Below are 24,426 nucleotides of genomic sequence, written 5' to 3'. Positions count from 1 at the left end.
ATTTTTCACTTTATTTGCTTGCTTCTTTCTTAAGTACTATGTTTTTAAGGTAACTATATATATATTTTAAGGTAACTATATATATATATATACACATATATATTTGTCTCCTCTTCCCATGAATCTCCTTTCTGCTGTATTTTCATATTACAAAAGACAGTACAGCGTCCCCATCTTTGCCTACCATGGATGGAAATTTATAGTCTGTTTTTCTTCTCTATTGATTTTCAATTTCTGCATTGTTGAATAGCTACAGGTACATTGCCATTGATTATTTGGTTACAAAATGTCAATGGAAACAAGGCTTGTCTGCTTTTATTTTCCATTGGTATTAGCTAGATTCACAATATGTTACCTGTGTAACAAATCTCATTCCCAGATGTTTTAAGGAGTCTGCTCTGCAAGATGAACTCTAGTACTACATCTCTTGCCTCTATTTGATCAGCTTTGGTGGAGTCCTCCCCACAATGACTACTTAATGACAATATACATGTATGTCATGGTTCTGTGAAATAATGGGTGAACATAAACTAAGTTTTCTACCCGTTCTTGGTAGCAAACTGCTTATATTGTAATTAATTGGACACAGAATATTCTCATGCAATTCACCTGTTAACTCTTAATGAGGATAGAAGATGTGATGGAGCCAACCCAGTGGCTCAGCTTGCAGCTGAAGGAAGGGGATGGTCTCACTCTTATCTCTCTTCATATTTTCACAAGTAACTTTAAGGTAGGTACAGGCAATGTTGCTCATAACAGGACCAAATTCTAAACCATCCTACATGGAGGTTTAAGACTGATGCAGACTTTGTGCAATGGTATAACACAGGAGAAGTAGGGAGATCTTTAGACTGAACATAAATGTGGCAACATTAGCTGAGTCTGTTTTGCTTATGGCCTGCCGATTCCCAGGGTACGTTAATAAGGTATTGAGGACTGTTATGAGGATGCTTCTACCTACGTTCTGAATGCTTTGCCCTAAGAATGGGTGTCTGGTAGAAAGCTGAAAAGGTTCTTATCAAAGCAATCAAATAATTGTAGTGTATACTCAAAACAAGAGATTTTCATCATCACAATGAGAGAAAATTAAATGCCATTAACCCTGTTTTGTGGATGCATCCACAAAGTCCTTTCATTCTTAGTCTTCTAAAATGTGAACTTTTGATGTCATGAGACACCATTTTCATTCTTGGGATTTAGGTAGCACTTCCACTCCCACTACCTTTACAGAACTCATCTATAAATTGTTTATTGAAAGTAAAGTATTTCTTATACAGGCTAAAAACAAACAAAAACGCACTGCAGCTTAAATATCACTTCTTAGCCCTCAAACTGTGCTGATCTATATTGTAGTTTGCTTGGTTACTAACAATGTGTACATGCTTTAGAAATACCACAGTTACAAATACTTTCATGTATCTGTCAGAATTATCCCTACTCCAGAACAAAGAAGCCCAGAAGGGGTAAAAGCTGTGGGTTATGAAGACACCGACTTGTAGAGGAATTAAGGGGTTGCACAGGGCGCATGTGCCTGTGCTGCCCATCTAAACATAACAGATTGCCTTACCGCTGCCTTGTCCCCTGGTTCTCGCTTTGTGAAAGCCTGCTTAACGTGACATTAAGCCTAGCTGATCTTCAAATAAAAATTAAAACATACAACCAGAAAACTTTCTGTAGTAATTAGCAAGGAGGAAAAAGGAGGAGCTATTAAGTCCTTTGCATAAGCAGGAGATTAACCTGAGTCGGATATGGCCCAAATACTAAATGAATAATTTGCCAGAGGTTTTTGATAAGGGTAATGGTGTGTCATTATCTAATGGAAATGCGTTTGCATTAATACAAATATTACGTCACAGGCAAACCTTATTTTGACTTCTAGGTGAAAGTTGTCATGGGATGCGTGTCATGGCGCTCACTGTGCAGGCGGGATTAGGTGACTTTGTGAGCTGCTGTCACCCTGCTGGCATGAAATCCAAGGGAGCCAAGTACAAGTCATATACTGGCAGACCAACAAAAAGAGCTCCTGCAGTAATCCAGGTGCAGGAGCCTCTCAGCAGCATGCAGGTAGGCAGATGAGGCTAGCTGAAGGCAGAGTGGCTGACATACCAGTGCTCAAAGGATTTTGGTAAAGCCAGGGGACCACCAATAACTAGTTAAAATTCTAGCAGCTTTGACTCAGTTTATGTTTTTGCCTTTCTCTGAAACGGTGGGAATGTGAGGATTAAAAACTGAGGTAGATATACTGGTGTGTGGTTTATGGTGGTTGTTTCACAAGTGAAACTGGAAATCCTTTCAGGATCCAGCCCAGTGCCTTTCTCATACTTGAGTTAAATTGATAACTGAGTTCAGACTCATAAGGAAACTTCCTCCCAGGCTACATTTGCATGGACTGTTTGGTCCTAGAGGGCCTAGGATTAGTTCCTAGGATTGCTTTCAGTTGCATCACCAGGTAATTTAACATATCTGTGATGCCCAATCCTTTGCTGCCATGGTGTAGCACAAAGTCGTTCTTGTTGCTTCAGTTCGTGTGTTGTGAAGTACTCCTTGTGCATGTGATGGACAGAGTGACGGCTTGCCAAGGTGCAGTGCGTGCACATCTTAACTAACGATCTGGCACATGATTGTCTATGGTTTTGCAGGCAGGACCAGACATGATGATCCGGTGATTTCATCATCAGCTTAAATGTCTGTGACAGGGCTGCAGCTCCCACCTTTCCACCTTCCTGCAGCTCCCAGCTCAGGTGTCTTGCTGCTTCCTTTGCATGAGCTCCCTCTGAGCCACTGTGCTGACCGAAAAAGGAACTTTTTCCCCAAGATTGTGATTTCATTTGGGTCAGTGAGCTGCTGTGGCTTATCCTGCAGCTGCCTGGGGACCAGGACCATCAGTAGGGCTGCCATGGGACTGCACACTGGGGGTCCCTATTCAGCAGTCACTGGTCACTGGATCAGTGTATGTGGACCAGGAGGATTCCTGTTTGATATCAGCTGGGAGCAGGCACAAAATGGGGCTGTAATCATTCCCAGTGAAGAACCTGACACAGTTCCCATAGGGAGAAGCTTTTCTGTGGCCATTAGCAATCAGCCTTGCATGAAGCCTGCAGTATCCATTCTTTTAACACATTGCGTGCGGGCATGGAAGGAAATACAAACTGGTTTTTATTTTACCCAGCATCAGAATGGGAAATCCAGTAGGCTGACAGGAAGAAAAAAAAAACAAAAAAACACCAGTATGTAATGTGGTTGAAATGAACTGTTTTCACTAGTTCTGCTGCCTACAGACTACTTTACTTGTGTAGGTAAATTGTAGTTTTGATGCTAGTTTAAAAAGGAAAGCATTAAATAAAGAGGTGCCATACAACGAATTCAATAAGGGTGACAATACAGGTTAAGTATTCTTTTACTGAATATGGCTGGTGTGGGAATTTACAAGCAGATATTCTAATGCAGTTTCTAAACCTCTTTCATCTATTTTTAAGATGTCCGCATTATTTCCAAAGGGATTTACATGTATTTGGAAATATGCTTTTCCCTCACCAATGTCTACTGGAGGTGGTTGATGCACACTAAGGAGTAATTTTTATTTTAGAATGGGCTGGCTTCAGAGACAAAGCTTGAAATTTAATCAAGGTAACATTTAACTAATACATCTCCAAAAACCTGGAAATTTCCTTAAATCCCTCTGTTAAACAGAGTTGTAACTCACTTGAGCACTGCCATCTGACAGGAACAGTGCTTACAAGCAATATTAATGACAACAAAAAGGCCGCTTAATGCTAAGCAGGATGTTACCAGCCTACCTGGGAGATGAAACTTCCCCAAAATGCCCTCTTTAGTTGAGAAAAGGCATAAAGAATCAGGAAGGTCACAGAAACTTTTCTCAGGAAAATCTGTAACATCAGGTGATATACAACTTTGTGGCAGAATATAGGTGAGTAACCAATCTGATGTAATAGGCATTTTGTACTTGTTTGCAGCCTGGCATAAGGGAGTAAAGCAGTTAAAATAACTGCAATTATGTAACAACACAACCTTGGGAAATAGGAAGGGCAGAGCTGATATTTCCCAGGTAAAGCCAAAGATATGATCTGTGAAATGTTCTGGTTTAATTACCCTGTGAACTTCAAAAGCAAAATTAACAATGGTATATTAAATGATTCTGAAGCATTAGTGTTTCATAATTATGCCTGAATGTGTCACCCAGTGTTACTGTCACTTCTTGTGCTATCATTTTGAAATCAGACCAGCGTGGGTCAGTGTTCTTTCCATCTTCCTGCAGGGTCTGTAGGACGGGGGTCCTGCCATCATTACCTGCTGGATGTGTCAAGGAGGTAACACTCCAGAAACTTTGTTTCTGACATCTGACTTGGGTGAAAATTACCCCACTGAAGATTGTACTTTATCAGATTTTCATGTCTTTTGCTAAGAGGTCCCTGTAAAACTAGGGCCCTTTTTACCAGAGCCTGTAGGACAAGGGGCTTTAAACTAGAAGAGGATAGGTTTAGATTAGATATAAGGAGGAAATTCTTCACTCAGAGGGTGGTGAGGCCCTGGCACAGGTTGCTCACAGAAACTGTGGATGCCCCATCCCTGGAGGTGCTCAAGGCCAGGCTGGATGGGGCAGCCTGGTCTGGTGGGAGGTGTCCCTGCCTATGTCAGGGGGCTGGAACTGGTTTGTCTTTAAGGTCCCTTCCAACCCAAACCATTCTGTGATTCTAAGTAGTATCTCTGTCTTTCTAATAGCAAGTTTTTCTCTGTGAAGAGAAAGTCTTGCCTTAATATTAATTAATTAAATTAATTAAGAAGATGGTTTATGGAGTGACAAAGCTGATGTTAGATTCCCAGTGGTATTATTTCATTTTGCTTGGTTCTGTCAAGCTCTTCTGCTTGCTGCATTTGTTTAGTAGCCATCAGTGTAAAGCATTGCTTGTAAAATTACTGTTTAAAAGCAAATCTCAATATGTTTTAATATTTAAAAACTACGTAGGGGGAATAAATAAGCAGAAAGAATGGCAAATATCTTTCATGTGGGTTAAACCAAGGAATGCTAGAAGCTTGTTGTTCTCATTTAAAAATAAAGAATGTGTGAGGCATACCAGTAATTCCTATTACAAGAATCACTAATGTTTTTTGCATAGTAACAAAACTTGTAACAGCTTAATAACTACCACTTGTCATCTTGTGGCATTCTCATACAGTTTGCTAAGGTATGTGGCATTTTTGGATGAAAATGCACATTCTTGGCTGGTGTAAGTGATCTTATGTACCCCTCCCTCTCCAGTAAAGGTAATGGTCACACTTGAAATTGGTTCTGCAAAGCTGTGTGCCTTAACTCAGCTGCACCTATTTCAGCTGTCTGCTGAGTTGTAGGGAACCAGGGGCCAGCAAATGGCTTTACTCTTTTGACACAGCCCGTTCTATCATTTGGCTCCCTTACACCCCTATCCTTAATAATGATGGAGGCACATTTGTTTAAGGGTGTCTTTAGAAATATTAGTGCAGCTGGCCTGACCTGAGGTGCACAGGATGACTCCCACTGACATTTTTAAATAAAAAGAAAAATAGCACTCATTTTTTTCTAAGAGCTGAGTACCTTGCCTAAGTTTTTCATAGGTGATTTCACAGGTTTCATAGGCATAATTTCAGTTCTTGTTTTCCAAATGCATGTGCTTCAGGGAGCTGCATATATGTTCTTTAGAACTTTTTGCACTGGGCAGGCTAAACATAAATGACTTTTTTTTTTGATTTATGTAAATTTCTTCTCATGCATCATTTAAAATAACCCAATTTTTAAAATCAGTCTGCTAGTGTTCCTTCTGTAATTTTGGGGGAGTTTACTACAACCTAGATGCTATTTTAAAAATTTCCCTGTTGCTAGCACATTCTAGTTGCTTTTTGTAATGCTATTACAAGCAGAAAGTAGAACATTGGAAAAAGAAGTGCTGATGTGCTGATTCTGTAAATATGTTAACATTTATGTATATTAAATATACATTATCCTGACTGAACTGTGGCTAAACAAATACTTCATGTGTAGATGGCTTTATAGCATGAAGAACTAAAGCTGTGTATTAACAAATGGCTTTCTCTGCCCACAGGTCTTTGTGCCTTCAGGCTAAACATTTCCAACTTCTTGTTTAGAGGATAAGTTCTGTAGGCCTCAAAACTGCCAAACACTATGGAAAACTCCATTAAGCCACAGCATCTTTGGGTTATTTCCCAATGATATAGTTGTACTCTGAAAGAGCAGTCTTTCAAAATGATTTTTTTTTTCTGAAGCACAATCTAGTTGCTTCTCTTGTGTGTGGCTATGTGGTGTTTTTTTTGTTTTGTTTTGTTTTGTTTTTTTTCAGTCTTGTATTAAAAACAAACAAAAGAAACCCGCAAAATCAACAATAACGAAACACAAGAGGCCTTGAACGTATTTTTCCTGTATATGAGACCTTGTGTGTGAAGCAAATGTAATGGGATAAGACAAAATACCTCTTATGCAGTCACAAATTCTACTTGTAGATAGTTAACAAATGAACAAAAAATCCTGACATAGTCAAGTAAATGCAAAAAAAATTGTTTATAAAAGTAGACTTGCAAAGAAATAACTAGGTAGCTAGTTAAGTACAAAAAAAAAAAAAAAAGGAAAACTGTAAAAACACTTTGAAAATAAAGTATTTGTGTTCTATGCAAAAGCTGATATTAAGTCTTTCAACTGTAGAAAAGTTGTGAATGGCTTTGTCTTTCCTGACATTACTCCCGCTCTTACAGTAGTAAGTTTTGTATATTGTACTTTGCTTACTTTTTGATTAGCAGTAATTTCTCAGTCAGTGTCTTTGTGTCCTTAAGCTGAACTAAGCTGGCTGCTGTGACTGGTGCATCCTTCTCTCAAGGATGAGAGAACTGCTAAACTTTCAAAATCAGTTTAGCAGCTGTTGTGGACTTGAACATAAAAACTCTGAAGACTAAGGGGCTCTGATGCATCAGTTCTTATGAAATGTTTTAAATGGAGAAGAACTGTGAGTGCTGGGGTCAGGAGGGGTAAGAGAAGTGTTTTTCTAGCAGCATGGGAAAAGTGAGGACATGCCATTTTGTCTGCTGCATTTCTACCATGATCAACAGCAACATATTGGAAGTAGTCTGGTTCCAGATATAAAGACAGTGTTTGGTCCCAGTGGCCAGCTAGCGTAAGAGTTGCTTATTAAATACCAACAGCACATTTATCTGACTCCTAATACACTGAACTGGTGTTGACATGTCAAATGGATAAATGCAAAGAACTGTGAATTTGTGAGGTTGCAATCTGTAGGCTGAGCATAAGGAGAAGGATAAGTCAATCAACACCCCCAAACCTGTAATAAATAGCAATCCATTTTAAGGCAACGTCCACAGCATTTCTGGTTTTTGCACAGAATGTTTTGAAATAGTAGGCTGCTCATTTGGCATGGGTCTTGTTCAGTGTGTTGAACTAGCCAGTTTGAGTTGTATTAAGATCTTCATCAGGTTGTGAGAAGGAAGACTCTGACAGTGAATTCAATAAGCTACTTTTTATTGAAGTGATGATTAAATGTAACATGGATACTTTATTTCAGTGAATCTCTGTGTGTGTGTGTGTGTGTATTATTGAACTATTGAGCCTTTGTGTGCACAAGTTGTTTGCAGGTTTTTGGTGGAATATTGTTAGAACTCTTGAACAAAGTATCTTGTCTGATATGCCTTTTCTCTTGATTTACTATTCTCAGGAGACTGAAATAGGAAGAATCGTGCATTTTAAGGATAACTTATTGTAATCAATCTATTTAAATAATTATTTATAAAATACAGATTTATAATACTTCCCCCCCACACAGCACCAGCTACCTTCAGCTGGGTTTCTCAGTTGTCACTGTAGCACAATCCAAAGCATGTGATGTTCAAGACAGGGTGGGGTTTACCTTCATTTGACATCATCCATGGTTTGGTTTACTGAGCAAGTTGCCAGTGATACTCATCTGTCTCTAACCACTTTCAGCTACTGTCAAAAAGGAGGCCACTCAGGTTTCCATTAGAAAAGGAAGGAGATGTTCCCTATATGTACCGTTTTTTCCTTTATAAACCTATATAAACACGGAGTTTTATAACACGTTGCCCTTTTTATCAAATGCCACAATACTTAAATAAGAATAGACATGGACTTCCTTCACACTTTTGTTAAAAGTGTGCGTGTGCCTACATGTGCTCGCTGACCTCCAATGTGATTGTGTGTGTGGGGCGGGTTTAGTAAATCCAACTGCTATGGGTGTATGGCCACAGCTGTTGCTGAGGAATGTGTGGGCAATGGTTTGTCGGTTACAGTAAGTGCCCTTGATCTCCATCAAAGTGAGATGGATAGAGCAAGGCACAACTGGATTTAATAAAATAAAAAAAATGAAGAAACCAAAACCTCTACAGAAATATAGCTTAGAATAACACATCAGGAGCTAGATAGATTGAACTACGTTTGCCAGTTTAAATGGAAAATGGGGTAGAAAGGGGATATTCATACTTAATTTATATTAAAAAGAAGTATTTGATCACTTGAAATTGGTTGCTGCACTGTGGATTTCATTGCTCATGTGTCTGAACCACACTCATGATGTTGGAATTGTATGGTTAGTAATTCAGACCAATCAAATTAATGTATGTAGGTAGAAATTGACTGTTGTACACTTGCATATTAGCATCGGAAATACTCTGGCTTTCAGTAAGACTTTAAATGTCAATGAATGTTTAGAGCTGTCTCAGAAGCACCCTGTATCCACGGGGTACGTGGTAGAGAGACTGACTTAGCAGGAAGAGTTCAGTACAGCATAATAGAAAAATAACACTTCTGTGAAGTGAGCGTTGCAGTTAGCAGATTGTGTGGAGGATTATGGGATTGTTCTCTCCTTTTTAGTGGCTGTGTGTATCTTTTTCTGTTGTTGAGCATGAGGAAGTAATTCTGCATTTATGTAAAATGTTTGTTAGCCTAGTGTATTACTTGAGTTACAATGATGCGTGTGATGGTTGCCTAGAAATCATTTAGTGAAAGATGACAGGCTTGCTGGATTAATGTTGACTTTTTGGTATCCACAAAAATAGCTTTGCAGCATCTGTAGATAGGAAGATGTAATTATGATGATACATCTTGAAAAAGATGGCTATGAAGAAATAGGAAGCTCTCCCTCTTTGTTGTACTGATGATGCTTTGTGCAGCAATTAGCATTGATGCGGTGCTGTCTAAATCAAGGTAGTATTGGGCATGTGAGGATGGTCAGCAGAAAGGCACTGACATTGAACTGGGAAGTGCTGATGCTGGAAGATGGTATTTCTGGAAGATGTGAGCTGAAGGAACATTCATTTTCTGAACAAGAAATAGTTTGAGATGTACAGGTGCATATAGCAGAAGCGCAAGCAGGAAAACAAGTGTAGCAAAATGAGAACTGAAGAGGTAAATCATGTGAAAACTAGTGAGGTCAGGCTTGTCAGTGTCGCATTTTGTGATGAAGGGTGGGATATAGTGTACTTTGAGCTGTCTAAATACTATGAAATGGCAGTGAACAGTTTTAGAACTAGAAATATGGGGGAAATTGTTGTGTAGGCTTGCTAAGGTGAGCACAAATGAGAAGACGGGGAGATCTGAGGAGTGAGCAGAGATGCATTGCAGTATCGTGGGGTACAGAACTGGCTCCCAAAAGCTGCAGCTGGCTTATATTGAAGGAGGCTGAGATGTCTCTCTGAAAAGACTGTCCTTTTATCCAGAGGACAGGAGCTGATTGTCAAGGTGTGTAGCCTGAACTAAGGTGACTATTGTGTGAAGATTATGTGAAGGTATTGAGAAAAATCATATGGCACAGTGAAACACTGAATAGGAAAAGGAGAGGCACCATTCAAAACTGTTTTTTTTTTTTCTTTGAAGTCTTTTCTGGGGGAAATGTGGTAAAGCAAAGGGCTGGTGAGTACTTGATGTCAAAGCAAAAATCAGTATTCATACAAGCATACTTCTTTGTTTTACATATGAGGGTGGTGCTGCAGGCAAACTGGAAGTGCTGGAAATTTTTTGTGAGTTAATGGTATTACCGGTGGTACTATGATGCTTCATAATCCTGGTGTGGAAACAGTTGATTCATCAGAGTGTGATTTGCATACTAGTTATAACATAGCTAATTATTGTATTTAAAACAAGTGTGCAGACATATTGGCACCTCTTCTCCCTCCCACCTACCTTAGAAATACTTCTTAGTTAGAAAATTACATTTTCAGTAGTAAATGCTGCAAAGCTGAACTTTACATTATCAGTGTGGACTTCTAAAGGAGATGACAATAAAAAGCAATTCTAGCAGCTGCTCTTTATTTATATTTTTCCCTTAACTGTAACGGTTAACCACAGCATGGTTTCTTGAGATAACGCCTTATGGCATGGAAGTACCTTGTTTGGCATGAAGAGATTACGAAATTGTATTGTTTTGCATAACAGCTCAGCTATAAATCACCATCAAGTGTAGTGTGATCTGTCCAGCTGACATTACCTGATCTGTATTTCACATGTTTCTCTGTTAACCTCCTCCATTTCTTTCCATTCTGTTTATTGATTTTTTTTTTCCAAAACACTTTATTCACCTTTGTTTTATTAATTACTGAAATCCATATTTCTGTTTTGTTTTTTTCTCCTGCAGGCAACATCATAAAATCTTAATCAAGTGAAAATGGCCTTCAGCAATCTGACATCAAAGGCTGTGCTACTGTATGATGAATGGATCAAAGATGCTGGTGAGTCATTAAAGTCTAAAACTTACTAACTTTCAATAAGTTTGAAAAGCAGCATGTAGCTAGTGTAGATGTCCTAATATCAGCTTCAAGTAGCCTTGTCTTCCTGTACATGTTTAATAGACTTTCCAGGCTACCTACTGACATTTTAAATTATAAATAACAAATTGTCTGAATTTTAAAAAAGGGAAAAAAAAAAACAAAAAACAAAAAACAACTCAGGTAACTTAGGGCTATAACCCCAGACTACTAAAGTGCCACCAGTGATTACTTTGTAAGAGTTTCTGGCTCACCTTGAATATATAGTTTAATTATTTTTTCTGTTCCACTGAATGTAAAGCTCTATTTTTTTCATTAACTAACAACGTTGTGTTATCAGTTAATTGAGTTAGGTGTATGGTGATGCTTTATTTTCCCCTTGCAAAGTAAAAGGAAATACAAATTCTGGTGAGTTATAGTATATTGAAATTTGCCCTCAGAGTAATTCACTCTCACAGTCTTGTTTCAGAAAAGAATTGCAGTCTCTTGGTGCACCTCATACAAGGAGGACATAGAGCATGATTTGCTTTAACATAATGTTAAAATGTTCCTCATCATGGTAGTCACGTCATGAACAGGATTAGTTGATTCCTAGGGAAAGCTTAAGAAGCAGTTAAGGTTTGATCACTACAATGAGTAGCTTATCTTTTCCAGTATAGCTGAAAACCATTTCTCTTGTTCTGTAGCATCAGATCATGCACATGAAAAGGGAGCTTTTTGAGTACGACTCAGTGGATGAAGTGGATTAGGATGGGTGATAGAACATTGCTGCTGCCCTGTTCATGAATTCACAATTTCAGTTGCTCATCTCTCTGCCAGTGCCTGCATTTGGTATAGCATATTGTACCATTAGTGCCTGAACATGTTTTTTCTCAGAATCAAGATGGGAAAACCAGCGGGAAGGTTTTGGTTGTATCAGTGCAAGTGGTGAATGCAAAAAACTAGTCAGTTGTGAAGAGCGGGTGCTTCTCTTGCAGTGCTATGCAGATAGATGTAATTTTTTTTTTTAATCTAACGTGCAGCATTTCACAATACTTGTTGGCTCACGGGCAGCAGCATGGGGCGCATAACAGGCTGCAAAAGGCATTGTAATTTGCTTTCCTCAACCTTTTTTTTTTTTTTTAACAAACAAACAACAACAACAAAAAAACTATAGCTGTAAACAGCACCAGAGTGCCTCAAGACATGTTGCTTGAATGCCATAGGTTGAACATCACTGACTTAAGACATTTGGCCATGATTTTAACACTTAACAAAAATTGCAGTGATGTAATTTCATGCCCAGCATCCAGCAGCAGACCATGAAAGCAGCCGTTTGCTGACTCAACAGGAAGGTTAGGGGTCTTTCAGAAACGAAACTTCCAAAAGTCAGTTTAGAAAAAAGTTTGTTCTGTTTATCCTGGTTATGGAGAAATGTTAAAGCTTTTTGAGCTGAGGCTTGGTGATGAATGACAAATCGGTGCAGTGGGATCAAGGTGAAGTTTAAGGGTAGGTCTGTCAGTCCCAGCTGTGAAGAGAGGTAACGGCAGCATGAGCAGGGGAAGGACTCTGTGCAGTAGCTGAAATCAGTATGGGATAACTGGAGAGGAACTTGCAACATATTTGCCGTTTGGAGATCTGCAATATAAAATTATGAGTTTTAAGGTACTGTGAGGGTGACGTGTCAGGACTTCTTAGGAACAATCTTTGAATACCAACTGATGAGAGGATGTTTCCTCGGTCTGAATTCCCCACGGTTATTGCATCTAACACAATACTGCTTATAAGGCCTGAGGATCTTGAAAAGTGGGGCTACTGCTTGTCTGTGCCTTAAACTGTGAGACAAAATAAATGCTTTTTCAGGATAATGAAGTCTCACTAGGACATGCAGGCTCTGTGACCTGCTTGTACATTGCTTTCCTGCCTGTGCCTTCTGCGCCACAGCAGTGTATGAAGACGCAGGCTTTTCATGGAGGAGGGGTCTGGACTGAAAATCGCATTTCCTGTGATTCTCTGTGTGAAGAACTAATGAGTTCTGAGGAGCAGCTAAAGGAATTGGGGTTGTTTAGTCTGGAGATGAGGAGCCTGAGGGCAGACCTCATTGCTGTGTACAACTACCTGAAAGGAGGTTGTAGTGAGGTGGGTGTCAACCTCTTTTCTCAGGTGACAGGATGTGAGGACGTGGCCTCAAGTTGTGCCAACAGAGGTTTAGGTCCTTTTTACCATAAAGAATTTCTTTATGGTGAGGGTGATTAGGCATTGCAACACACTGCCCAGGGAAGAGGTGGGGTCAATATCCCTGTGGTTGTGTTGCTCAGGGGCATAGTTTAGTGATTGGACTCAGTAGGTCAGGTCGATGGATGGACGTGGTCATCTTCTAGGTTTTTGCCAACCTAGATGATCCTATGATGCAGGAAGAAGTAATCTGACAGGTGCTAAATGTTGTTATCCAGTCAGCGCAGATTTGAGGTAAATGTTCTCTTGATCAGTGAAAACAAAACCCAAACTGTTAGGAATTAAGTACTTTTCAGTGGCGTCTTTAGGATTTAATGAGTACTGGAAAGATCTGATTTTTTTTTTCCTCCTCTTCTCTAGATCCAAGACTGGAAGGCTGGCCACTCATGTCTTCGCCTTTTCCAACAACATTTATCATTGGAACCTACATCTATTTTGTAACTTCTCTGGGACCCAAACTCATGGAAAACAAAAAACCTTTTGAACTCAGGCAGATAATGGCATTTTATAACTTTAGTGTGGTAATCCTCTCTTTGTACATGACTTACGAAGTAAGTATTACTTTTATAGGCAGCACACACATATTTTGTCTCTAAAAACCCTCATAAATTTTATTAAATTTATTAATGCATTTTCTACTTTTCAATTCTCAAAACTGTTATTCTGATTGTTGTAATATATATTTCTGTGATCAGTATGACAAAATTACTGAGCTGATACTTGATAAAAAGAAGTCATACTTAGAAAGAAAGATGGTAAAATACTTAATGTGCCATTATATATAATGCACAAAATTAAAGATTTTTAACTTATTTAATTTCCCTGGGTTGTAGCAGGTAAAGTAGACTATATGTTTTTCTTAGTCTGTTGTAATTGTTTTTACCCTACTACTTCATAGTCAGCTCTGATGTTTCAAACACTGTATGTTTACTAAATAATAATCTTCAGTTAGGTCAGCCTTATAAATTGCAAATGTTAATGATATCTACTTAGGGGACCTTCATTCTCTTAAAAAAAAAAAAAAAATACAGTGAACAATTTCAGCCTGTTTTTTCAGAAACAGGAAGTATTTTTTTCTCTGAGAGAATGTTGAGATTTTGCTCTAGTCCATAGCAAGTGTTGAAGCAAATGTTAGACTTTAAAACAGCAAAGCCTGGCATTGTGTAGGATTATGGGTTGATAGAACTAAAAATCCATAAGAATGAATGGCATAGACCATGTAGAAGCTTTAGAACCAGTATTTAAACCTTAAGATACATGATGCCTGCTTCAGTTGAAAATATATTTATATAACAATAGTATTATGTGCATGATAGCTGTCTGCATTTGCCTGGTTAAATATCCCTATGCCAGTACTGATGCTTTTCATATTAAGTCTGGTTATGTGGTTATGTTTGGTAAATTGGTAATGTTGCAATATAATCCTGTAAAATTGGCAATGTTTTTGTTAGCTCAAATTGCATAAATCTCATCATGAGTTACAGTGAACTGCTTGACATTTCTTTTAACAGCACTTAAATGACAGTGCAGCAGCAACTACTTCATGTAATAGCTGTGCCGAATGTTCTAAGTGTTGGGATAAAATGCTTACATTTTTTTCCTTTCTTTTTTTTTTTGAAAATTCACCAAACACATCTGTTTGTAATTTGGTGATAAGCTTGGTTTGATTATAAGCCCTCTGAAACTTAAATTAAACTTCTAGCAGTGTCTGATACTAACACAGTACTCAATTAATCTGCTGTCAAGACATCTATTTTAAAATTTCATGAAAGGGTGCATAGATGCTGTATAACAGGGAGACAATAGCAGAGATTCAGACTCTCAGCAAAAAGCTGATTCTTTCCCTCTTTGGATCCAAGCCATTTTGTGGGTGTTTTAGTGTTAAGATATCTTGATGGCATTATAATCTTGTTTTATTTAAGCAACTGATTCTTTACAAAGTTAAAACATTTAACATGTCATAGACTAAAAACCTTCGTCTGTTACGAGCTGAACCTCATATCATGCATGAGTGGGTTATGATCAATTGATGACAAGGGTTTTCTTTTCTTTAACTGATATGAGACACAGTTGTCCTAATGGCTGGTAGGAGAATGAGCCAAGTGCAATATTAACAATGTCGCTCTTGTCTTGATTTCTAATATAGTCCAAGAGAAAAGATCAAATGATCAAGAGAAATGATTAAATGATGATACATATAGTCCTGCCCTGTACATATGCTCTTGATTATAAAAACAGTAGCTTCTCATCCATCGTATTAGTGAAAGACTCATTGAATCATGCCGTTCAACTAAGCAAGATTTTAGGAACTAGGATACTAAAAATATAGTGCATATTGATTTTGTTCTTTGTCTTTAAAGTATTAAGTTCTACTTCTATGTTGTTATGTTGTGATGGTTTTCTTGAGTACTAAGATATTTGACTGTGATAACTTTCAAAAATTTCTAAAAGGTTTACTTGTTTTTGTGTTCTGATTTACACAACAGGTTGCTTAGCCAGCATGTGTGTTGAGATGCAGCTGTTTCTCCTCTTCATTTACTAATGCTGACATAATGGGTGTAGAAAGAAGCTTCTTGTCCATAGGTGTGGTCATAGAATTATAAAGTAATCAATCTGTAGCAGCAAATGATCTTGTGGTAGCTAGTCAACACAGAGGCTGATGATTGACAAAGTTGCTGATCCAACAAGTTTATAACATTGTTTTCCCCTCATGCTTAGTGATTGCAATAATAATCTGAATTTAATGAATTTTTCATAAGACACAAAGTAATCCATGCCCTTTTCTTTTTCTTTGCTCTAGTTTCTCATGTCAGGTTGGGCCACTGGGTACTCATTCCGCTGTGATATTGTTGACTACTCGAGGTCACCTACAGCTCTAAGAGTAAGTTGCCAAATGCATGGTCAAATTGTTATGCTACACAGACTTTATTTTTGGAAATGCTTTTTGAACAACCAAATCTATTGCTGTTGAGTGGAATGCTCTAAAGAAAAATGCCTTACTGTAAAATATAAAGCATTAATATGCTTAGAGTTTAACTGTAGAGGTTTACTGTTTGCCAAAAAAGGCAACCTATTTGTTGGCTTGTTCCTTTTTGTTTTAAAATTCTCTATCAATTAAAGAATTTTTAATTATTTTTTAAGGAAAAAGAAAACAACACCAAACAACCTACACATCACCAAGACACCACTTCTCTCTCTATTTTCATTTTATACTCTTACTTCTCCTGCAGCTTCTTAATTTTAATTATGACTATTAGGATTTAACAGTTTCTGTTTTTCACTCTTGCAGATGGTACGAACTTGTTGGCTGTACTACTTTTCCAAATTCATTGAACTATTAGACACCGTAAGTATTTGTAGCCTAATAAACAATGTAGTGATGTTTCCCTTTCACAGTAGAAGAACCACTGCTGTTGAGGGCTGAGAGCATAAATTGCTTTTTCATTATTCCTCCAACCTTCACTGTTAGAATACCACCAGGTTGTTTACCCTTACTATCTTATTCTCCCATTGCACTGTCACTCCTTATTTATCAGGGAAAATATTAGAGAATATATCTTTAAAAAATAAAAATAAAAATTGGAAGCCTTGATAACTTGGCTATTTATCAGCCAAATACACTAACCTGTTGTGCTGCAGCAATGCTTGTCTCAACACATCAAGTTAAAAAAAAAAAAAAAATAAATCAGTGTTGATTACATTGAAGCTTTTTTCCATGTCATCTTCAGATTTTATCTTTCATTTTTTGGAATATTTGTATCAACAGAATTGAATACAGCATAATTTGTCATAACTACCTGCTCTAAACTCCTGTAAGTACCTTGTTGGCCGTGACCATAGATGTGTTTGGTACTTGGCCTGCACTCTGAGCAGTTTCAAAAGAAGTCTGAGCTGCAGTGCATTAAAGCAGAATGTAGACCTTGCTCACCACCACTAGCCATCTGCCTTCCCCTCTTCCTGAAGCTGGCACCTACTAGGGATGGTGGAGATGTTCTCAAACAGGCTTCTGGATGTTGGAGTCAGCTGTGATTTCGTTTATCTTACTGTGTCGGGCACAATAGCAGTGATTCAGGAGCTGACTCATGAGCAGCTGGGATGTTCTATACCCCGCAAGAGAAGTTAGCCATCTAACTTTCATCTACAAACAATCATGATTCAACATCTTACTGACTGGGCCAAATGGAATGGTAATGTAAGTGCCAGGAATGCTAAAACTGGAAAAGCCTGACTGGCTTAGTCCTCTGTACTACCCTCTTGTTAGATTGCCCATTTTTAATTAGCCCTGGGCTTGAAATTTTTGTTTATTATTATTTGTTTTCTTTGAATCTATCCAATCAGGTACCTGTTTCTCAGCAGCTTTTTGGTGTTATTGCAGAAGTTATTTATTAACTGTATTTAAATAATCTGTTTCCAAATGTTTTCCATAGCATGCTAGACTTCTCTTCTGTATTACTTTCTTTGCCATCTGATACCACCCTTCTCGTGACCTGACTTCTTATACAATTTTCTTTATCTGTCTTCCCTTAACATTTCTCACAATATCTGTCTTTTTAAGTGTGGCCTGTCAATATCTATAAAGAACAGTTACATTTATACTTCCCGATGTTGTCTTTTTCCAAGGGTAGCTAAGTCAGTAGTAATAATAAAGGCTACTTCTCTAAATTAATATTTACTCCTGTCTGTATCTCTTGTTAGTCCTTCAGTTAGTTTTCTCAAATGTCTTTCCTTTAGTAGTAGTAGTTCAGCAGACTTAAAATCTGATGCTTCTAAATACTTCTCAGCCCAAGCAAGTCCATTTTACGTTGTCCATTGCACTCATTGCTCAGCTGTGGGCAGTTGCTTTTGAAGGTTGCTTTGGCTTCACTCCACAGGTGGGTTTTAATACTGGTTTAATTTTTTTCAAAAATTAGTCAGATGTTTCCCATCTTCTCCCTAGACTGCAGCTGTGAAGAATTTTTAAGTGTATAGTAGTGAGTAACCAGCATAGATACATACATTTTCTTTTAGTATGTTGGGCTTGAGTATTCTATAACATTCTGTTTGTTAAAATCTGTTTCAGATATTTTTTGTGCTACGTAAGAAAAACAGCCAAGTTACATTCCTGCATGTCTTTCATCATTCCATCATGCCATGGACCTGGTGGTTTGGAGTCAAATTTGCTGCAGGTAGTGAAGAGACAGTTCAACTTTTACATATCTTCTGGTACCAAAAACATGCTAGACAAATATTTGAAGAACAGATTAAAAATTCCTGCAGACACCAACATTTTTAAATTTGGATGTCTTCAGAATTTTTTGTAACATCTGAAATCACCATGCAAGACAACTATCTAAATGGGTGGGGGGTACTCATTTTTCTTAGACATCATTTTGTGCAGAGTTGAGGGAACAAGGTGTGCAGGAGAAAACCATAAACAAAGAGCAATATTACATGAAAAAAAATGTGATTGAAAAATTAAAAGTGGTGTAAGGTAGATACTCTGAAACTTCTTCAAAGACACTTTTCCTTCAAACCGTAAGAATTGAATTGGAGGGGAGGACTACATTCTCATCATTTTTTTTTTTTTTTTTACTATCCTTAAAGTGCTGTTTCAGCAGTCATTTTTATTGTCTTTAAGCCACAGAACAAGTGGGGATTACTTACATCTAATACTTTATTTAGTTTTCAGAAAACCACAGACATGTTTTTTTGACCTTATTTATTATAGAAAGTTAGGCTCTACCTGTATTTGAATTGTGATGAAGTAAGAGCTTCTGTCCACTCCAGAATAGCTTCACTTTTCTCCTTTCCTGCTCTATGTGCATGCATCTTTCTATGCTATAGAATTAGTGTACAACACTAATAAATATAGAATGCCATGAGAATAGCCTGGTAAGCACACGGTAGTTACATCTGATCTGTTAGTTCTTCTTTTATGAATGTGAAAATAAGCCCTAAAAACAGACCAGGATATCTGTAAGCGGTCTAGGATAGCTGTAGATTGTGTCTTTTGAACAAGTCCAGTGTGCAGATTTTGCTAGTGTATGAAAGGCTATACTTCTGCTGCTTTTGTTGAGCTCCTGTTATGAGGAAGCTTGATCATGTCTTTCTCAAATGTTGATGAAAAACTGGTATTTTAAGTTAATGAGGAAACTGTAAATAGATTTTTCAGCATGCAGTTCAGTTTGTTTACAGATCTACAAAGAATCCCAGCAACTAGCACTCTCTCCTCTTCAACCTTGAAAAATTTCCACTTATAGGTGATTAACTTCCTGCCTTTTATCTGGACATTGGATCAGTATACTAGATACAGGCTTCTGATTTTGCATCAGATTCAAATTTTCCATGTGATAATCTGACATATATTTCAACAAATTATGCAAGGTCTGTTTTATCCTCTGCTCGTAATAGTCATACTCAACCTTGAAGAGCTGTATTTATTCTTGCAGCTCTTTTGCTTATCTTTATACTGATCTTTCCAAATATTGTTCTATTTGACAACTTTTTTTTTTCCCCCAAGAATTTCAATCCTGCTGATGATTATCTTGTATTCAGTTTCATCACTGCTTGTACTTCCTTCTAAATAGTGGCACTATGGTCTCTACTAACCAAGCTTTGGAACCTGTGTTTAAAAAAAAAAAAAAAAAAGGGGTTGTGAAAGGAGATACTGATTTTTCTTCTGATAAATAGAGAACTGTAAGATGTTGATTACATGTGGTGTTGCTTTTTGGAGCATATTCTTATATTATGGCTTCTCTCTCTTTGCTTTAACTATTTATTTTTTCTTTTGAATATTCACTGTGCAGGCCAAAAAAAGTATGTACTTTTTGGACTGCGAGAACACGAATTATTTTCAAAAATACAAATAACTAAGTTTCAAAGAAAGTTTGCGATCACAGCTGGAAGAGTTATGATCTATCAAGCTGGAAGACTAGCGTGAGCTAATAAAATCACAAAATAAGCTTTATTTTTAACTGAAGTGATTCTTAATGGCAAATTGGCTTTTGGATAAGAAATATTTCTCACTAAGTGTCTGCTTTTCATAACATTTTGTTTTCTTCCTGAAGCTCAATATTTTCATGTTCATATTTATCTTAAAAATACTTTATCAGCCACCCCTTGTATCATTTTAACCTATAATTTATTATGTTCTTTAAAACAAAATTACCTTGAGCAGCATCATCTAACTCCCTTGTTGATCAGTGGGAAAAAAAATTCCTCACTCACTTTGTTTAATATCTTACCAGTTTCAGTCATGAGTTTGCCCCAAGGTGGGTTATTAGTTGGCCTTAAATTTCCTTTCCGCTGTATGTGTGCTTTTGAGATGGAACGTGGATTTGTGAGGCCTTCACTTACATCATGATTCCAGAAACTTACTGTCTGAAACTGATTCGTTCCCTGGAAATCTCTGTTGGGGAATTACTTATCCTCTAAAACTTTGCAAAGTTCATCATGTAGCTCAGAAAGTAGGTGTAAAACAGGAGGAATGTTGCTTCCACAAAATTCTTTCTGCTTCCTTTCATGTGTATATGTCACTTTGAGAAGTCAGTGATTTTTTTTTTTTTTAAAGGTCATTAGCTCAGATCAATTTACTGCTGTTTTGGAATAGCTTAGATAAACCTGTGTGATAAGATCCTTCAGAATTGGTGTCAACCCAATTCTGGTTAAATACTTCGGTTAATTGAAGTCTATATTTGTTGTGGTCTTTGTTTGTTTTCCTCAATCAAAACAAACTACCAGGACCTGAGTTGGCTTTTAAATGACCTAAATAAACCTAATGCAATAATACTACTTTATTATATTCCTTCTACAGGTGGTTTAGGGACGTTTCATGCTTTGTTGAACTGCATTGTACACGTTGTCATGTACACTTACTACGGCATCTGTTCTCTGGGACCAGCCTATCACAAATACTTGTGGTGGAAAAAATACATGACAACTATACAACTTGTGAGTAATTTTCTCTTTGACTTGAACATCTCCCAAAGCTGATTGTGGCTAATGCAGACAGTGCAATAAATTTGTACTCTTTAATGTTGATCTGTGTGGTCAGTACAGTTGGTACAGTTTTTACTCATGTTTTAAATGAGTAAAACAAAAGTAATGAGCCCCAGTTGAGTTATTTATTTAAATCTGCTGACTTCAACATTCACCATAAAATCATAGACACAAGCTTTTCAGTTAAATGTGTTCACTGAATACTACATGCAAAACTCATCTGCTGTATAAAAATAACTAGAATATAAATTTACACCAAGAAAACATAACTAATGTACAGAGCCTACATGTAAATAGTAATGACTGCAGGGAAAAAAGTATTTCCTAATGTCATGTCCCTTCTTTCATAGAAATTATGTGTAGAGAATTTACATTAAGTGTTTTATTAGCATTAGATCACTCTGAAGTGGTTATTGCTATGGGTGCTTTTTCACACCCAGCTTCTTTAATATAAATTTAAAAAAATGCAACTTCTGGCTACACAATCAGTTTGGCCTGTTCACAGAGGAGCAAAAGAAGCAGGGAGAAGCAGCCATGGCTGTAACTGCTTGCACCAGGTCTGGTCTTTGTTTACGTAACCCTGTGTAACTAGGAATGACTTAGCTTGAATATTTATAAGTTTAGAGGCTTTTTGTCTTGGCGGTATTATCTGTGGATTATTAACTTAATGTACATGTCGAATTTCTTTAAATCCTCCCTCAAATTGCTTTTTTGGGACCTGCAGACCTCTGTGTTACGTGAATTTCCCCTCACCTCTGACCTGTATACTATCATGTTCACAGATCCTGATGTGTATTTTTTTTTCTGGCCTTTTTTTTTTTTTTTTTTTTTTTTAGAGCAATATCCCATTTGTCACTGGTCAAACGAGTCAAATTACTTATTTCTTTACTGAACTGGCAGACTCCCTTTCTTCTAGCACAGGTTTCTCATTGCTGCTTGTACTTCGTATTGTCCTTGGACAATACGTCTTTCTTTACTCTGTGGAAGTGCTTTTCAATGCAGTAACAATTTGGGAGAGGGTCAATAATGGTGACCCTATCTGTAGCTGAGAAAGCCCCTGCCCCCAACTTTTTATGAATGCAAGTTCTGCTAAATCTTTTTAAATGTCTGTAGGAAGTTTGTCTTTCTTTTAAAATGAATATTTTTCCTTCCCTTTTTCCTGCAGGTCCAGTTCATTATGATTACAGTCCATATAGGGCAAATCTACATCATGGATGATTGTCCGTACCAGTATCCAATTTTCATGTTTATTATTTGGCTATATGGTTCTATGTTTTTAGTCTTGTTTCTGCACTTCTGGTACCATGCTTACACAAAGGGACAACGACTACCAAAGACAACAAGAAATGGCACCAGCAAAGATCAGTGAAACAAACTGTTGTCTACAAGAAAGAAGAAAAAATGTATACATCAGAGTGAAAACTTGAGCTACTTGACAATCAAGACATTTAGGTGCACACACTACACTGTGTATATTTTGTATGTTTTCTTCCAAAGCAGAACTTGTATTTTTACCATAAGTTATTTGCGTTTCCGAATTTGGGGGGCGGGATAGAAGAGCATGTATCTCTGAATTAAAAAAAACAAGTGTTTTCAACAACTTGTTTATGTCTTTCCTGCAATAAATGAATGGATAGATGATCTCTATCTAGAAGATGCAGGAAAATAAAGATACTTGTTGAGAAAATTAGTGTGTATGACAAGTACAAAGTACTTTGAACATTGAGGGGGAAAAAAAATGACCTTAATTGTTGTAAGTTGTTGAGAATGTCAGCTACAATTTATTAAAAGAATGAATCTTCAATAAATACAGTATTTGAATATAAAGCTTATTATTAATATAACTAATACATATAAGCATTATGCATTTAAAAACAATATTACTTTAAAGAAAGGAATGTATGTTAATCTGTCAAAGTATGGCATTTAATTTGAAGATAAATTTTTATGCCTACCCTCTTTGAGATAACTTAATTCATTTATGTAGGAAATCTGTATTCATTTAAAAGTTATCCTAAATGCAGGAAGCCTACTAATTTGAGGGTTAACCAAACTGTCTTGTAGTATAATGATCAAAACAGCCTAGTGATTTGTTCACCAAAGTGTTATAGTAATCTTAATCTATCAGTATATTTTCAGATATGTAGGATAGACTGCTTAGTGGGGATAAATATGTAATTCAGCAGTCAAAATCTTAGTCCTTATATATCTTTTAAAGAAACGTTTTTGATTGAAGTCTAAATGTTAGCTACCATGACTGTACTGTGATCTGTTTTCTTCCATTTCCATTACCTATTGAAATACATGCCTCGAAAGACTTTCTGGGGTTTTCTTATTGTTTGTTATTATTATTATTTGTTTTCAACAACTCAAGTTTAAAGTAAAGATTTCTCTGTTAAGTAGCACTGGTTACCTTGCCTCTGTTCTGTCAAACGAGGAAAAAAAAAGTACAAGACATTCTCTGAACTCCTGAGACTGGGGCTGGCAGAGGTGGTAGGGCACGTGTGGAGTCCGTATCAGATTGATCAGTGTGGTTTTTTTGGAAACATGGCAGATTGTTAAGGGCACACACGTAGAGAAATTAAAGAGTCTAGCTATTTGCACATAAACTCATACAATACAAATGCAGCTTATTAAGTTTATGCATCAGACTTGTAACTCAGGAGGTAGAGGTGTTTAAATTAACATGTTACCTTTAAATGTATTGTTTTCTATTATGTTCACTACTAACAGAGAAGAAGCTTGTTGTTTTTGCTTTGTGCTTGACCTGATCTACAGGATTTTCAAATATCCGAAATGTTGGTGCAGGTTTCAATTGCTTCCCTGTTGTAAAACTCCAAGAAAATAAGTTGTTACCTCAATAAATTTATAGGTGTAGAAACATTTATTGTGTACTGTTAATACTAAAAGAATTTAAACTTTATCATGGATATGTGTTGCAAATAATTCTTACGGAATTACATACAAGTCATCTTTATAAAACAAATAAAAAATAATTTATATTTTATATTTTTCCACCATTTAATCCACACAGCCATCAACTCTCATGGCTGATTGAAATCAGATTATCATGACTTTTGCATTTTTTTAGGTGCTTAATCATGGAATCCTCAGCTCCGTGTTTTAGCTTCCTGAGAGAGTGAGAGAGGTGCTTTAGCACAGAATGCAGAACAGCCAGGGTGCTGACTGGGGGCCACAACCATTTTCAGTGGGAAATCTGATTACTGACTCCAGTCCTCCGACACCCTTAACTTCCAAAGGAGGGGGGTTGTTTCTTGTCAATAGGGGTCTAGTGCTTCTTTTTTTTTTTTTTTTTTTTTTTTTTCCCAAGCAGTGGAAAAGGCTTTGTCTCTTTTTAAAGCCTGAGTGGTGCCTATTTTTGCTGCTTTTTTTTTTTTTTTTTTTTTTTTCCTTAAAACTAGGTACTGATGAAGAGAGACTACG

General features: G+C 37.1%; 1 protein-coding gene across 2 annotated transcripts in view; it reads left to right on the top strand.

Moving 5' to 3' along the window:
* Window positions 1-23,865, top strand: part of ELOVL7 (ELOVL fatty acid elongase 7) — a 33,229-nt gene extending 9,364 nt beyond the window's left edge. For both annotated transcript variants that reach the window (XM_032205654.1, XM_032205656.1), the window contains exons 2-8: window positions 10,662-10,755; window positions 13,366-13,556; window positions 15,806-15,886; window positions 16,295-16,351; window positions 18,065-18,170; window positions 20,798-20,934; window positions 22,148-23,865. In XM_032205654.1, coding sequence (XP_032061545.1) covers window positions 10,692-10,755; window positions 13,366-13,556; window positions 15,806-15,886; window positions 16,295-16,351; window positions 18,065-18,170; window positions 20,798-20,934; window positions 22,148-22,351 — 840 coding nt within the window. In that variant the 5' untranslated portion in view covers window positions 10,662-10,691 and the 3' untranslated portion in view covers window positions 22,352-23,865. The remainder of the gene's footprint in view (window positions 1-10,661; window positions 10,756-13,365; window positions 13,557-15,805; window positions 15,887-16,294; window positions 16,352-18,064; window positions 18,171-20,797; window positions 20,935-22,147) is intronic.
* The last annotated feature ends 561 nt before the right edge of the window (window positions 23,866-24,426 follow it).

This window comes from Aythya fuligula, chromosome Z (assembly GCF_009819795.1).
Source record: "Aythya fuligula isolate bAytFul2 chromosome Z, bAytFul2.pri, whole genome shotgun sequence".
Classification (NCBI taxonomy): domain Eukaryota; kingdom Metazoa; phylum Chordata; class Aves; order Anseriformes; family Anatidae; genus Aythya; species Aythya fuligula.
Note: the sequence above shows the minus strand (reverse complement) of the source record. Positions and strands in the feature narration are given on the sequence as shown.